Here is a 17,054-nt window from a genome sequence, read left to right on the forward strand (position 1 = left end):
TTCTTGTTAGTTTACCAGCATTCGAAAACGGAACAAGAAGACATTCTTTCTTGTACGTTTCCTTGATCAGCTCATCCCTCTCCCTTTTTCTTCGTACTGCTGGTTGTTAGCTTTTGCCAAGTACTTCCTGTCCTTTTCACCAGCTGCTAATCACTTTCGTCTTGTTTACATCATTATAAACTTTTTTAATTAGCATCTCACATGAGTAAACCAAATGGCAACACGAGCTCTAATCTAATGCAGATGCACTTATTTCTTGTCGCTTCACTTGATGCAGATGTACAGAACAGTCAAGGGCACTGCTTCGGACAGATCATGTGCGGCAGGTAAAATTCTGCCTAGCTGTTTGTTTCTTCTTTTCAGAGACAAATTTTCTTGTCTGAGTCAATCGCTCAGTAAGGTCAAATCACATAATGACATCTGAATTATTGGCATGGGTTATATATGTGATGTGTTTTGCCGACGCGTACATGAGTCCCTTATACAAAACTAGCAGTGAAATTCAAGAGATAAAAGATATATAGTTGTGTTTGTGGAAAAACATACTGACTTGTCCATGCCTCTACGGACAAACACATATTCCAACGTTCTTTGTTTATTTATTTTGATAGATTAACTGATCTGTCATGCATACATGGTGTGGTGTTCTGCAGGCCATGGCCAGATAAGGGACATGAGCTTTCTGAGGAGAGGTGGTGAAGTGCATGGCTTTGACATGTTTAGCAACATCATTTCTAATACAAGGTTTGCAAATATTATACATTTCATTAATCCCAGTAATAATGGTGCATAGTCATGTTGAATGATATGCATAATTTGCATTACTCTGAAAAGTCTGCAGGTTCCATATTTGTTCCATTTGACTTTTTTAAAGACGATCTTATTTGAAAAATTATATTATGTGTATTCATGCATTTAAACAGAGCACTTGTTTATGCTAAAATATATGCATGGGGCGGAGTTGAGTTGCATGACGGAAATTTGGACGCATCTGAGATATTTTGAATTCTATGGAAATATTACATCTAAATTAATTAGGATCCCCATCCCATATAACGCCTTTTTAGAAAAGGGCTTTCTCTCTATGTATTAATTATTACACTACATTGTAATTTTACAATGTGCTCGGTATCTTGAAGCTTGACATATCCGAGGGTCTAGTGGCCGCAAAACTCGCCATCCATTTTTGAGACTGAATGCATAAAATTGGCGTCATAGACACATTATTGCTCATGGAATAAATCATACTATATATATAGCGGCTTTTGTTTTATACAAGATGTGTTAATTAAATAGTTTAAAATTGCACGCTGCAATAATATGTATCTCTAGATATACATGCATGCCCTCCTATTTAAGCTTGGTGTTGAAAGCATGGAATCATGCGATCAAATCTTAGATATGCTGATATATAGGCCACACATAACTTGTATTTGAGTATTATGTTGTCATATATAGACTAAGAGAGTGAGGAGAAGTAGTCATGTTAGCTAGGGAGCTTTTAAGAAAGAAAATGGGAGTACATCTAGAAGGACACCAAGATTAAATCTGTCATGTAACTTCTTTAGATTGTTCCACAAAGTATTATGAATAATTACAAATGTTTTGTCTAACATTTATGTGAGTATATCTTAATAAATTTTATGCCAAATTAGATAATGCATACAATCCTCTCTTAATTTCCGTGGAGCTGTGCAAAGAAGTAGTTTTGAGTAACTAATATTCGCATAATAGTTATTTTGGCATAGAAATGACATCAGATCCTCTCTTGTATTCACATAATAGTTTAGATGTGAATACAATTACATATTAGTTACCGGATTTTGAACGATATGTCATAATTTCTATTTGTGGAGCCTAACTAAGGCTGGTTTCAAACATCCACCTTATACTTCAGTTGACCTAGAATTTAATTTAAATTTCTGTGAAATGCTTTGTCACAAAAAATGATTTTATAACAAGCCATATGAAGCTTTGAGTTGGCGCAGAAACTAGATATCTACCTATAAAGGATATATGTGAAATTGAAGGTACACTTCCGCTCTAGAAGATGAGAAAATTACTAAAAATGTAAATAACCACGCTGCTGTTTTTTAAGAAACACAATACAAATGCAAAATGTCACATACATTGATGCCTATTTTAGTTTGGGGGCAGATTATAACACTTGATTAGATACAGATAAACTGTAAGGCCTACACCGATTCCTTCATGAGGCCTGGTTATAGAGATGTAGATAATTAGCTCTAAACCAACAAACAAATGCCCTGCTTATATTTTTTGTGTGGATCTAATTATAATAGTGTAGGCTAGTAAAAAAGGCCGTAAGAATAGTAGAGGACAAGAAAAATCTAGCGGCACAAACTGTGTGGCGTACTCAGTTAGTTCTGTAACAAAACAAGTAGTCTTGCTTACACATCACTGTTTTATGTATTGGAAATCTACTTGAAATTTTGCCTGACGATTTATTTTCATACAATAATATATACTACTATATGACAATGGCTTGAAGGTACATTAATTGAGTGCAAACTAACAAAGTACCTTTTTATCATTTTACAACATATATGTGTTCTTTCTTAAATTCCATTTTCGCTTAACATATATAGAAGGAAGCAGTTATATTTCAGCACAACATATACTTCTTTCTCATGGAGCTAAATACACCTCTCACACGTATAAAGAACAACAACCGTGGGTTGTTCGCTAGCTAGTTCTCTGCGCGTCTCGTGTGCAGACATATTGTCCTTGGATGTTGATTCCAAACTTCCATGCATGCGAAGCAACCATGGCTCCACGCTCCAGTTAACCACACAGCAACATGGAGCCATGCATGTGTTAGCTCCAGGGTGACCATGGCCCTGGGCCATGGGGGACAGGTCTTTAAAGGGAAAGTAACTTCTAGTCCAGCTATCAATCTTGCAAAACATTGTACCTCGATCAGTGCTGCCACCTGTTGGGGAAGATGGATTATGATGCATGGCAAGACTTTCTTTCCCCTCCTGTCCTAACTTGCAGTACTATCGCATGCAGCTGTGTGTGGGTGAGAGAGAGGGTGAGAGAGAGAGAGGCTCATGCAGGAGTATTACTACTCCTACGCAGGAAGTAGCAGCGTGCATGCAGCTCGCTAGCAGCCTAAGACTCGCTGCATTTGTGATGATCATGGTTCAGATCCATATAAATTGTCCCCCTGCGTCCATCAGGAGCTGGCCATGGCGCCGGGTGGTGGTGGCCGGAATCTTGGCGTGAGACAAGTACAACAAGACAAGGGCGCACGCAGCGTGCCTCTGCCTAGATCCACACCCGGCCATCCATCCATCCATTCATCCATTGTCCTTAGCTTGACCGGCTGAGAAAGCCTGCGCACCCACCCTAGCCTAGCCCAGCCCAGCCTCAGGCAGCTTAAATACGCAGTGCGAGTGAGCTAGTGGCGAGCACGGACAAGCCAACTTGCCAGCGGCGCGTCGCGCCTTGCATTAACGCTCACTCAGTCGCGGAGACAGCAACGCTAGCACTACGCCGGCCGCACTGCGCCGCATGCAACAACAGCTTACATACAGTAGGTCTCTTCTGCTCGTCGTGTCTGCTGCCATGCCATGCCACGCTCCTCTCGTTCGCTCCGGGCCTTGCATGCGCAGTGCAGTGCAGGAGTTAATTCCTGCTGCTGGACGCCAGTTGCTCGCTCCCTCGTGTAACGATCTGATGGTTTTAACAATTTCGCTGCCTCTTGTACTCATTGTGTCGATCTGCCTGCTGCCTGTGTCTGTCACGAGACTCCTTCCGATTTCCCCTTTAATTACCATAGGCTAGCTAAGCTCATCGTAATATCTTCGTTGTGTTAATAGATTAGTAATCTGATGGAAACATTGTTCGTTACGAGTTGCAGAAGGCCGCCATGGGCGTCGCCGGCGGGGCAGCTGCAGCCGCCGTTCGCGCAGGAGCAAGGCGGAGGCGGCCCGCCGCTACCGAGCGCCTACCTCATGTCCATTCAGCAATACTTGATGAAGCAAAACCAGGTGATCTTTCGTTAGCTCGTGAGCCTCTCCACAGTATCCATCATTTCTTTCTTACCTGTGGATCCTATCCTGAACACTGAACATACAATGATGCTCTGTAGTCATCTGTAGAGGCTCTGAGAGGCGGCTTAATTAGGGCAGTGATATTTGCAGTGTTGGGGACAAACGGCATATTATCAATGTGTCCCTGGCAGCCCCTCTTAATTGCCAGTAGTCCTAAATCCTAATGCATGCCACGTTGTTGGTTGCGTTCCCTCGAGGCTCAGTCTAATAGTGGACACACTAGCTAGTTAATGTAGATTTCACATATAGATATTGCATGATTTCCATATGCATATATAGTACTATAATCTTTCATCTAGGGGTTGAGCTGCATTGCAACTCCTAGTAAATCATAGCAAACGCACTGCCGAATAACCACTGTTGAGCGTGCATGTTTGTACAGGGATGGAGAGGTGCACAGCAGCAAGATGCTTCACTCAATTGCCCAGGACAGGACAGAGGACAACGTCTGCATGTAGGCGCACGCCATGATGAGACGCCCAGGATTGGATCGTCGACAGCAGGTTTTGCTCGGGGATGGTCGTCGTCGTCGTCACTATCGCTGTCGCCGTCGCCGTCGACCCCACTACAAATGAACGGCAGGAACGCCGGCAGCGCCGCAGAGCAAGCATGCATGAAGCAGCCGCAGGCGCCATCAAGAGTACCCAGCCTGGAGATGAGCTTAGGGAGGCAGGGGTGGCAAAATGCCATTGAGCAACAGCAGCGGCAAGGACAGCCCAGCGTGGAGTCCTCGGCGTCCAAAGAGCTAACCCTACTAAAGTGCTTGTGAAATTATCTAGTAAGAAAATTAATAACTATTTTAGGTAGTTCAAAGTGGAACTCAATGGTCGTCTGATCGACTACACTGATTTTAATTCCGCGAGGCGAGAGAGCAAAATTAGAATAAGAAAAGGTAGCTAGTCAATTTGCTAGCTTGGATTCGCAACAAAAATAATAAGAAATGCTATTCCCTCCGTCTCATACTATAAGATCGTTTTGCAAGCTGCTAGCTTGGTCTTGTCCTGGATTTACTTCCATGCATGTTTTGAGCTGATGGTGAAAGGGCCAATGACGACGGTAGCAGATTACTTGTCCATCCTGACTCCAATGAGGACGGTAGCAGATTACTTGTCCATCCTGACTCTTGGCAAGGCTAGAAACATTGTGTAGACATAGGCACGTATAGGATATAGCACATGTATGTATAGTGCGCGAAATCTCAACTGACAATGGAAAACCAGGGTACTTGTACCTTTTTTTAAGGGGGGTACATCTTTTTCTTTTCCAGGCAAGGGTACTTCTTGGGGACCTCCTATAATATTCCTCACGCTATGCCGTGCTCAACTAACAAAGGCATTTCCTAAACGGCGTCCGTGCCTGTTCGTTCTTTATTTACCAAATGGCGCACACCCCCCCTCGTCGTGTTGGGCTGGCCCCTTTTCACCTTTTTTTTTCTATTTTCTAATCTAAAGTGAGCTGGGACTTGAACCTCCACCGCGCGTGTTCACGGGATGATGGGATAACCACCCGACCACCCCACTCGGTGTGATGTTTGTCCGTTATTTCCTCTTTCTTGGCTTTCTATTCTATTCTATTCTTTTTCTTTTTTTCTCCCTCCGTTTTTCTCTCTTTTTTCAAATTCACAAAGTTTTTCTTCAAATAGATGAACTTATTCAAAATTAATGAACTTTTTTTCAACTTTATGAACCTTTCTTAAAATTTGATGAACATTCCTTTTAAATTGATGAACTTTTTTCAAACTCGATGAGCTTTTTTCAAATTCGGTGATCATTTTTCGAATTTGACGAACTTTTTCAAAATTGAAGAATTTTTTTTTTTAAATTGGATGAACTTTTTTTAATTTTTTGTAAACATTTTTCAAAATCAATGAACATTTTTTCAAAAATTGTGATCTTCTTTTCAAAGTTGATGAACATTTTTCAAAATTGATGAACTTTTTGAAAATCGGGAAACTTTTTTCAAAAATGAACCTTTTTTGAATTTTGATGAACTTTATTCAAACCTGGGAACTTTCTTCTCAAGATTTGTGAACTTTTTTCAAACTTGATAGACAGTTTTCTCGAAATTGTGATTTTTTTTCAAAATCGATGAACTTTTTTCAAAACTTGATTATTTTTTCAAAACAAATGAACTTTTATGTAATTCATGAACTCTTTCCAAAATGGTTTCAAGTAATTTAAAAATCAAAGTGCAATAGTAAATGTTTACATGTGTAATAAATTGCACGGCTACAAATGTACTTAAATAATTCGCCCTGCAAATGGTTTGTAGTGTGTGGTAAGTCGGGTGGTTAGTCATACTCCTTCCCAATTGTCTCGGGGCTAGTTCGATCCTCAACGATGAGAACCAATTTTGGGGTGTTTTTTGCTTCTTTGTGCTACCCATGGAGTTGTTGGTGTCTAACCCGAACCCTAGCTCGCCCTTTTCTACCTCTCGCTCTCTGGACTTCTCTCCTTGGCACACACCTAAGAAGAAACGAAGAGGAAGGAGGCAGAATGGACATAGGTTTGCCGGCGCACGAACGCCACCGCCGCTCGAATGGCGTTTTTTCTCTTGAGCACGAACTCAACTCCGGCGAGCTACAATGTAAACGAGGGAGTAGGTTTATACGGGCGTGCACTGACACGCCGCGCCGCGCTCCCAGGCACCCCCACATCCCGCGCTCCCTGGCTCACGCACCTGACGCGCACGCACGCAATCCACGTGGCCCGAGTCCCTCGCCCGACGTGGTCACCCCTCCACACTTCTCACCAACAGACAACGGCCCCCGCGCACATACGCGCGGACACACACGCACACCCGGACACTATCTGGACACACCCCAGATAGTGGCCAGACACCAGTCAAACTATGGCCATACAGTAGTCGGACTATGCCCAGTCACTCACACACACACACACACGCCCACAGACCTGCGCGCGGCCACGAACAGCGTCCGACACGCCCAGCGCGCGCACATACACGCACTGGACATGCCCGCCGTGGCTTATTGGCCAACAGAAACAAGTTGTATCGATTGAATTTTTGTTTGGTCGGCCCTGCAAAAATCGCCGGTTAGGAGCTCCCACCGACAAGCATGCACCTCTTCGCACCCGAGCATACTTTCTAGCCGGCCTTGTACGGGGCGGACGCCCCTGTTTTTTTCTCGTCTTTTTGCTTCATTAAAAATGTTCAAAATTTCAAAACAAAATAGATTTTCAAAATTTTCACGAATTAAATTTTATCTTGAATTTTAAAAAATGTTGTTGACTTTGAAAACAATGTCCTCGAATTTGAAAACATTTGCGAATTCAAAAAATGTTTATGATTTTGAAAAATGTTCGGGAGTTGAAAAAATATTCCTGTATTTGACAAGATGTTCGTGATTTCCAAAACTATTCATGGGTTTCGAGAAAATGTTTGCATATTTGAAAAAATATTTGCAAATCAATAAAAATGTTCTGCAATTTGAAAAAAAATATATCTGTTCTCCAGAAAATGTTCACGATTTCAAAACATTGTTCATGACTTGTAAAACATGTTCAAGTTCAATAAATGTTCATGATTTAAAAAAAAATCATGAATTTGTAAAACAAATGTTCAGGAAAATCCAAAAACTGATCATGAATTTTGAAACTGTTAACTATTACAAAAAATGTCTTGAATTTATAAAAAAATCATGATTTCATAAAATGTTGTATATTTCGAAACAAATGTTTAGAATTAAAAAAGTTTGAATTCGAATTTTTTTTGATGATTTAAAAAACATGATTCATAAATTGTTCACTTTGTGAAAAGAAAAAGGAAAACGAGAGTGAAAATAGAAAAGAAAGAAAAATAAATAAAAAACGATCTGGGAACCTTCCCAAAACCGAAACGGCAGCTTGCGCTAGTTGAGCTGACCCAATTTCACGTAGCGTGGGAGGCGAGTGCGCGTTTGGTTGATAATTGTCAACATACACGATAAGTATTTTTTTTAACATACGCAATAAGTAGGGAGCGCCTACTTCTAGCTGGGAGCTCTTGTTCATCGATTTAGCAATTGATTGTGCCTAAATCGCGTACTCCATGTGCGGCTCCGGGGAAATATCTAGTACTCCCATCTCTAGGGTGCTTCCGGTGCTCCAAACTTGATAACACATTTTAAAATGTTTAAATAATTCTAAAAAAATCCAACACATTGACACAACATCAATGCATGTTGTTAAAAAAATTCAAATCAAAATTCGAAACATTGCTCGAGATAGAAAAATGACAAAATGGACATCACTGTGATAATGGGCCTAATCTAAAGCCCAACTTAAGTTGCATACTATTTACTATCGAATTTGTCATTTATGTTTCTCAAGCTACATTTCGAATTTTGATCTCAAATTTTTTGACAACATACTTTGATATTGTGTCAATGTGATGGATTTTTTCTCAGATTTTTTCGAACATTTAAAAATGTTCTACCGAGTTTTGGTGCACCGGGGGCACCCTAGGGGGTGGGAGTACCAGATATTTCCCCGTGCGGCTCCCTCGATAAACCGGCGAAGTTTGTTTTGAAGAAATCTGGTTGAAACCACATCAACGCCTAGCTCTAAAATAAACCGACTATAGGTTTTAACCGATTAATAAATATTATTGTAAAACATGCTCATAATGTTTAAAAATGTTCATGGGTTTTCTAAAAACGTTCATGGATTTCTTAAAAAAAGAAATTAAACAGGAAGGAACCCACCGAATATGGTGAATAAAAATATAACATGAATTAACCATCGATATGAGAAAAATATGGAGATTCAAGCACTTAAATTTGGGGTTGCCCAAGGTATCCTCAAGGCATCCCTAAGAAAAACTTGAGCATGCCGGAGGCATCCCTAAGAAGTACTTTAAGATGTCTCGATTGTGTAAGCTCGGGATGCCCAAGACACCCCCATCTTCATAAATAACTATCGGATTTGTCTCGGTGACCTATATTTTTATTTGTCACCTAATATGTGATGTTCTTGGAGTGTACTTTTTTCTTTGCTTATCTTCACAATTATCACATCTGAACAAATAATTTTGGGAGAGCTTATTCATGGTCATGTATTTAGAGAATTGCTTTATTGCATCATTTATAAGTGTTAGAGCATGTGTTTGAATAGAAACAATTTAAACTCTTACATCTTTTTAAAGAGTTGTATAGAAATTAGTTATTAGCATGACACTGATATGTTGGTACAAAATTTGATATATATGCATTGGTGGTATTAATAAAAAGAGGTAAATACACCGGTGGTCCCCGAACTTGTCATCGATGTTCATTTTAGTGTCTGAACTTGAAAAATACGTCGAACTAGTTCTGAAACTTGACACGAACGTGCAAATACAGTGCTAATCCTGTCCATACAGGTAAAGCGGGTCGACGTGGCATCGTGTATGGCTGACGTGGCAGTGACATGGTGTGAGGCCGCCTGTCAGTAAGTAATTAGTAAGAAAATTAACATAAAAATATACTGGACGGGCATCTAACCTGCAACCCGACGCTTGGGAAATACTTGCGCTCACACCATTCCACCAAACATGTTTTCAAGAGAAAGTAAACCCCTCATGCTTAATGTATTTGAACCAAAAACTCCTGTATACATAAATGGGTTGCAGCATGTGGCCCATTTTACGCACATTATTTTTTAATGTAAAAAGTATGTCAATAATAATCATAATAATAAAAGCTAGATTGGAATGTTCATGTGTTATTAATAATTACTTTATGCTACACAAATATCCGTGTGCACACAAAATAAATATATAGAGGTTTGTAATAAAATATCTTACTTAAAAATGTTCCTGCAATTTTTAGAAATATTAGCTTAATATTCGAAAATACTATTTAAGTATAATCCATGAGTGGTTAATTGTTTTTGTAAATAATAAAATTTAAAATATATTTTCTAAATAATAATTATTTTCTAAAATAGTATTATCTAAATAATAAGTTAATATTTCTAAATATTATAGGATTTCTAAATAATACGTCTACAAGTGTGATTAGTACCGTATTTGCACGTTGGTGCCAAGTTTTAGAACCAGTTCGATGTATTTTTCAAGTTCAGGCACTAAACTGAATATCCGTGGCAAATTGAAGCACCACAGATGTATTTACAAAAAAGCGGACGGATGGAAGGAGGCACTGTTATGAAGCGATGTTCTCTCTCCTAGGGCTCTGCGACCTACGGGCGATAGGCGGTTCTTAGGGTTAGATCACTGTGTGGGTCTGTGATTTCGATTCGCAGATCCGATTCCTCATCTCCTATCCGCCGATCCCTCTGCCTCTTCTAGACACGGGTGATTCCTCTCCTTGTCGCTGTTCGGGGTGATCCAGAGGCGCTCTTTGGACTGCTACCCACCCTTGGCAGCGTCGAGTTGAGGGTTACCGGCTTCTCGATGGCGGAGCTGCGCGACGGGGTGAGGATTGATGCCAGTATGGGCGCTCCTCTTGTGCATGGCGGCGGCGGGGACGTTCCCACAACGGCGCTGTCCGGCAAAGGGAAAGTGGCGGAGATGGATGGGTCGTCTTCTTCGGGAGCAGGCTCGGTCTCTGCCGATCGGATTGAGGAACCGATGGAAAAGCTGCGTCTGACTGCGGTTGAGGCGCAATCGGTGATCCTGGACGATGAAGATGAGGTGGATCTGGTGGCCCCGGATTGTTCCCTAGTGGTGAAGGTGTTGTCCCCCAATTCACTTCATATCGAGACGATCTTGTCGGCGATGCGGCCGATGTGGGGTAACCCTAAAGGTTTGTTGTTCCACCCCTCGGGGGACAATGTCTTTGTGGCTGAATTTGGTTCCCAAGCAGATCGTGCCAGGGTGATCGAGGGCTCGCCATGGATGGTGGGCAAGCATGTTGTGCTTCTAAAAGTTTTTGATCTGAATATTCAGCCTTCTCAAGTCCAGTTTGATCACCTGGCGATTTGGGCTCGTATTATGCATGTTCCGCTGACGCTTATGAAGGCCAAGGTGGGAATGGAATTTGCCAAACTTATTGGGAGGATTTCCAAGGTGGATTCAGATGCGGATGGCCGCTGCCGGGGGAGTTTCATGAGGGTGAGGGCTGAGATAGCAGTTCAGGAGCCATTGGTCCGTTATGTTACAGTGACCTCGCTCAAGTTGAAAAGGATGGAGACATTCTCTTTTATGTATGAGAGACTGCAATTTTATTGCTTCTCGTGTGGCCTTCTTGGTCACTACTCGGTAATGTGCCCTAACCCAGCAATAAGAGATGATAATGGGGACCTACCATATGCTGCGAAGAAGCTTTGTGTTACTGATGATCATCCGAAGAGGTCGGGGGGCTCTAGGTCCAACACGGCTTCATCATCAGCTGCGAGGGCTGGTTTAATTGGTGATGTGCGGCCAGCTGGCCCGGGCCGTGGTAGCTCTGGTGCTCAGGGTGGTCTAGATGCCACGGACGATGAGGTCTCCTCTCCTATTAAACGTGGGGGGCTACTCGCGGTCGTGGGAGGTCTAACCATGGTAGAGGAAGAAGATGTGGCTGTGACACTGGCCGCGAGCTGTTTCCTTCACTACAGAACAAGAGATCCGGGGCAGCTGGCCAGAAGAGGAAGTCAGCCAAAGCTCCGGCCTCGTCTTCTCTTCAAGGATAGGTGGATGAAATGCTTTGGCTCTTGTTCTTTTGCCGGGAGGCCTATGGCTGCTGTGGATGATGTGTAGAACTCTGGTGTGGACACCAATAAGAAGCAACATGTATCAAACAACCGATCGACGGATCCGACGGAGGCTGCGGTGCAGCCCCGCCATACGCAATGAGTATCTTATGTTAGAACTGTCAAGGTTTGGGGTCGGACTCGACAGTTGGCGAGCTTCACTAGCTTGTGATGTTTTACTGACCCTCCCTCCTCTTTCTATCGGAAATGAAGATGAGGGACACTCGTGTGAAGAACTTTATGTGGCCTCTAGGATTTTTAGGCTGTTTTGCTGTTAGTTGTGAGGGCCTCAGTGAGGGCCTTGCTTTGTTCTGGACTGCCTCGGTGAGGTAACAGTGAAGGCCGCCAACAAGCGCTGCATTGATACTCATGTGAAGATCACCGATGGGGTGGTCTGGCATGCCTCCTTTGTTTATGGGGAGCCCAAGAGAGAAGATAGACCTCAGTTTTGGGAGCTACTTTGACGCCTTCAACCTATGTGGGATGGACCGTGGCTGTGTTGTGGGGAATTCAATGAGGTCTTGGCTCAGGATGAACATTGTGGTCCTCGGGATCGGTCATAGGCTTAGATCTGTGCTTTCAGGGAGTGCTTGATAGATTGTAGCTTGATTGACATGAGCTACTCCGGGCCAAAGTTTACGTGGTGCAACGAACAAGACCCGGATTGTCATGTTAAATGTCGTCTGGACCGGGTTGTGGAAAATGGTGCTTTTACTGGTTTGTTCGATGAGTGCGCGGTAGAGAATCTCATTGCCTCCTCTTCGGATCACTACCCCATGCTTGTTCTATTGGGAGGCAGGACCCAACAGGAACGGCGACAACCAGCTCAGCAAGGGTTCCATTTTGAGGAGATGTGGTTGTGTGTTGATTGTTGGGAAACATGACATGCAATTTCAAAAAAAAAAACTATGCTTACGGAAGATCTACCTAGGAGATGCATAGAAACGAGAGGGGGAGAGTGTGTCCATGTACCCTCGTAGACCGAAAGCGGAAGCGTTTGATAACACGGTTGATGTAGTCAAACTTCTTCTAGATCTGACCGATCAAGAACTGAACGTACGACACCTCCGAGTTCTGCAGCTCGATGACGTCCCTCATCCTCTTGATCCAGCAAAGGTGTCGAGGAAGAAGATGGGTTCTGTCAGCACGATGGCATTGGTGACGGTGATGGTGAAGTGATCCGCGCAGGGCTTCGCCTAAGCACTAGAAGATATGACCGGAGGCGTAAACTATGGAGGGGGGCGCCGTACACGGCTAACGATTGTTGTTGTGTGTTCTAGGCGCCCCCTCCCCACGTATATATAGGTTGGAGGGTGAAAGTGCAACTATCCCTAGGTGTTTTTGGTAATTCCTAACAACATATAGCTCATTGAGCTAATGCTATTCCAAGATTAATATTTCAGGAAAAGCTCAATGAATGGCATGGCATGGATGAGGAATGTGGACCCCTCAAAATATTAAGGACAAAAAGATTGGCTCAAGCTCAAAGCTCAAGACTCTACATTTTATATTTTAGTGATCCAAGATCACATTGAGTCTATAGGAAAAGCCAATACTATCAAGGAGGGATGAGGTGTTGCTTAATGGCTTGCTTGCTTCATAGTGCTTAGTGATATGCTCCAAAACCCTCAACTACCTCCCCACATCCACATATGACCTAAACCAAAAGTCAAACTCGGCCCTACTGATTCTTTCTATCCGGCGCCACCGAGTTTCAAATGTCATAGCCACTGCCACAAACCCTAGGCAAATAGGTCTCACCGATAGGGATTTCGATCACACCGAGATGGGGTTGTAATCTCTCTGTTTCCCTTCGTAACATTTCGGTCCTACCGAGATGAGCGATTGGTCCCACCGAGATTGCAATGTAAACTCTCTGTTTCTCTTTCGTAACATTTCAGTCCCGCCGAAATGAGCAATCGGTCCCACCGAGTTTACCTGACCAACTCTCTGGTTAGCTTATTACCAAAATCGGTCCCACCGAGTTTGTGTAATCGGTCACACCGAGATTACGTTATGCCCTAACCCTAACCATATCGGTCCTACCGAGTTGCATCTCAGTCCCACCGAAAATCCTAACGGTCACTAGGTTTGCTAAATCAGTCCGACCGAGTTTTTCACTTCGGTCTCACCGAGATTGGTAAATTGTGTGTAACGGATAGTTTTTGTGTGGAGGCTATATATACCCCTCCACCCACTCTTCATTTGTGGAGAGAGCCATCAGAACATACCTACACTTCCAATACACATTTTCTGAGAGAGAACCACCTACTCATGTGTTGAGGCCAAGATATTCCATTCCTACCATATGAATCTTGATCTCTAGCCTTCCCCAAGTTGCTTTCCACTCAAACCTTCTTTCCACCAAATCCATATCCTGTGAGAGAGAGTTGAGTGTTGGGGAGACTATCATTTGAAGCACAAGAGCAAGGAGTTCATCATCAACACACCATTTGTAACTTCTTGGAGAGTGGTGTCTCCTAGATTGGCTAGGTGTCACTTGGGAGCCTCAGACAAAGATTGTGGAGTTGAACCAAGGAGTTTGTAAGGGCAAGGAGATCACCTACTTCGTGAAGATCTACCGCTAGTGAGGCAAGTCCTTCGTGGGCGATGGCCATGATGGGATAGACAAGGTTGCTTCTTCGTGGACCCTTCGTGGGTGGAGCCCTCCGTGGACTCGCGCAACCGTTACCTTCCGTGGGTTGAAGTCTCCATCAACGTGGATGTACGATAGCACCACCTATCGGAACCACGACAAAAACATCCGTGTCTCCAATTGCGTTTGAATTCTCTAAACCCTTCCCTTTACATTCTTGCAAGTTGCATGCTTTACTTTCCGCTGCTCATAGACTCTTTGCATGCTTGCTTGAATTGTGTTAAGATTGCTTGACTTGTGCTAATATAGCTAAAATCTGCCAAAGACTAAAATTGGGAAAAGGATAGATTTTTATTTGGTCAAGTAGTCTAATCACCCCCCTCTAGACATACTTTCGATCCTACAAGTGGCATTAGAGCTTTGGTCTCCATTTGCTTTGATTTCCATAGCTTTTGGTGGTCATAGCCTTTGTTTCACAACCTAGGAGAGTATGGCGTCTAGCGAGGAAATTATCACCGTAGAGGTGCTTACTTTGATGGCACTAATTTTGCTAGTTGGAAGCATAAGATGAAAATGCATATTCTTGGACATAACCCCGCCATTTGGGCTATTGTGTGTGTTGGCTTGCAAGGTGAATTCTTTGATGGGAGAGAACCGAATCGTGAAGCTACCGCAGATGAGTTGAAGATGCTACAATACAATGCTCAAGCTTGTGATATCCTCTTCAATGGATTGTAACTCGAAGAATTCAACAAAATCAGCCGTCTTGAGAATGCAAAGGAAATTTGGGATACTTTGATTGATATGCATGAAGGTACCGACTCCATTAAGGAATCCAAGTTGGATGTGCCTCAAAGTCAACTTGACAAGTTCAAAATGAAGGATGGTGAAGGTGTCGCTGAAATGTACTCTAGGCTTGCTCTTATCACAAATGAGATTGCCGGCTTAGGAAGTGAAGAGATGACCGACAAATTTATCATCAAGAAGATCCTAAGAGCCTTGGATGGAAAATACGATACTGTATACACATTGATCCAAATGATGCCAAATTACAAAGATCTCAAGCCAACGGAAGTCATTGGAAGAATTGTTGCTCATGAGATGTCACTCAAGGATAAGGAGGAGCTCCATAACAAGTCAAGTGGTGCTTACAAAGCCTCATGTGAAGCCCCCACATCATCAAGTGAGAAACAAACCTTCAATGAAGAATTGAGCTTAATGGTGAAGAACTTCAACAAGTTCTACAAGAATAGAAGCAAAGAGAGAAGTTTCAAGTCAAGGTCCTACAATGACAAAAGATCTTCTAGTCGAGAGCGAAACTACTATAATTGTGGAAGACCCGAACACTACTCCAATGAGTGTACGGCTCCCCACAAGAGAAGAGAAGATTCTCCCAAAAGAAGAAGTAGAAGAGAAGAATCACCATCAAGGGAGAGAAGGAGTAGGGATGATCGATATGAACAAAGACCCTCACGGAGAAGCAAGGATTCGGAAAGAAGGACAAGTCATCAAGGAGCTACACAAAATGAAGACATCAAGCTCATGTTGGTGAATGGGTATCCGGCTCCGACTCTGACAATGACTCCGAGAGAAGCTATCACTCCGACTCCGAATATACTCAAGATGAAGGTGTTGCCGATCTAGCACTTGTGTCAACCAACTCCTATGACATATTTGATTCACCAAATGAAGGAATTGGAAGATGCTTCATGGCCAAAGGTCCAAAGGTGTCACACCCCGAGTATGTTGATTTCAATAGTGATGAAGATGACTTGTTAGGTGATGATGAGTTACTTGTTGACAACTTTGGTGATGAATACTATAATGAAACGAATGACAATGATAAGGAGAAGATTGAGTCTCTAACTAAAGAACTAAACACTCTTAAGTTAGCTCATGAAACTATCTTAGGAGATCATCGAGAACTTTTAAGGACTCATGAGAAATTACGTTTTGAGAAGCTCAATCTTGAGCAAGAGCATGATTTCTTAAAAGCAATCAATGATGATCTTCGCAAGAAAAGTTCTTCTTACATTGCTAAGCGTTTACTCTTATCCACTTACATGCCTCAAGTCAAGTCTAGTAACAAGAACAAGAAGGATTGTTCTTCTAGTAGTAACAATAATCATGCTAAATCCAATATTGTCGCTTCTAGTAGTTCTCTTGATTCCACTAATGATTCTCTTAGCCAAGTTACACTTGAGCAAGAAAATAGCTTATTGAAGGGAATTATAGAGAAAGGTGTTTACAAGAGCCTTGCCGTGAGTAAGCAATTCGAAGAAATTGTACGCAAGCAAGGAAGGCATCAGAAGAATCAAGGTATTGGTTTTGAACGAAAGTTCAATGCCAATGGAGTTGAGTGGGAAGAAGATCAATACCCCAAGATGAAGTTTGTTCATCAACAACAGAAGTATGATCCTACTTCATCCAAAGGGACACAAGCTCAAGATGATCTTCCACCACAAGACCACAAGCAAAAAGGCGAGGACAAGCTTCAAGAGGAAATTGATGCATTTGAAGAAGCTCCTAAGGCCTTGGTCAAGTGAGTTCCCAAGACTACATCAAGGTCCACTTCATCAAGTACAACTACAACTCCGAGGATTCCCATCAAGATGGTGTGGATCCCGAAGAACAAGAACTAGAAGAGTTCTTGAGGGTGACTCCGCCAACATACTTCACTCTTATTATTTTGGCAAGAACAAGTGCAAT

The 17,054-nt window shown here is 42.5% G+C and overlaps 1 protein-coding gene across 1 annotated transcript in view; it reads left to right on the forward strand.

Annotated features, from left to right (window-relative positions):
• LOC119289115 (probable transcription factor RL9) overlaps positions 1-4,898 on the forward strand; it is a 6,088-nt gene extending 1,190 nt beyond the window's left edge. The window contains exons 3-6 of the mRNA XM_037568531.1: positions 278-326; positions 654-744; positions 3,887-4,016; positions 4,462-4,898. Of these exons, the coding sequence (XP_037424428.1) occupies positions 278-326; positions 654-744; positions 3,887-4,016; positions 4,462-4,848 (657 nt within the window). The 3' untranslated portion in view covers positions 4,849-4,898. The remainder of the gene's footprint in view (positions 1-277; positions 327-653; positions 745-3,886; positions 4,017-4,461) is intronic.
• Positions 4,899-17,054: the final 12,156 nt, after the last annotated feature.

This window comes from Triticum dicoccoides, chromosome 4A (assembly GCF_002162155.2).
Source record: "Triticum dicoccoides isolate Atlit2015 ecotype Zavitan chromosome 4A, WEW_v2.0, whole genome shotgun sequence".
Taxonomy (NCBI): domain Eukaryota; kingdom Viridiplantae; phylum Streptophyta; class Magnoliopsida; order Poales; family Poaceae; genus Triticum; species Triticum dicoccoides.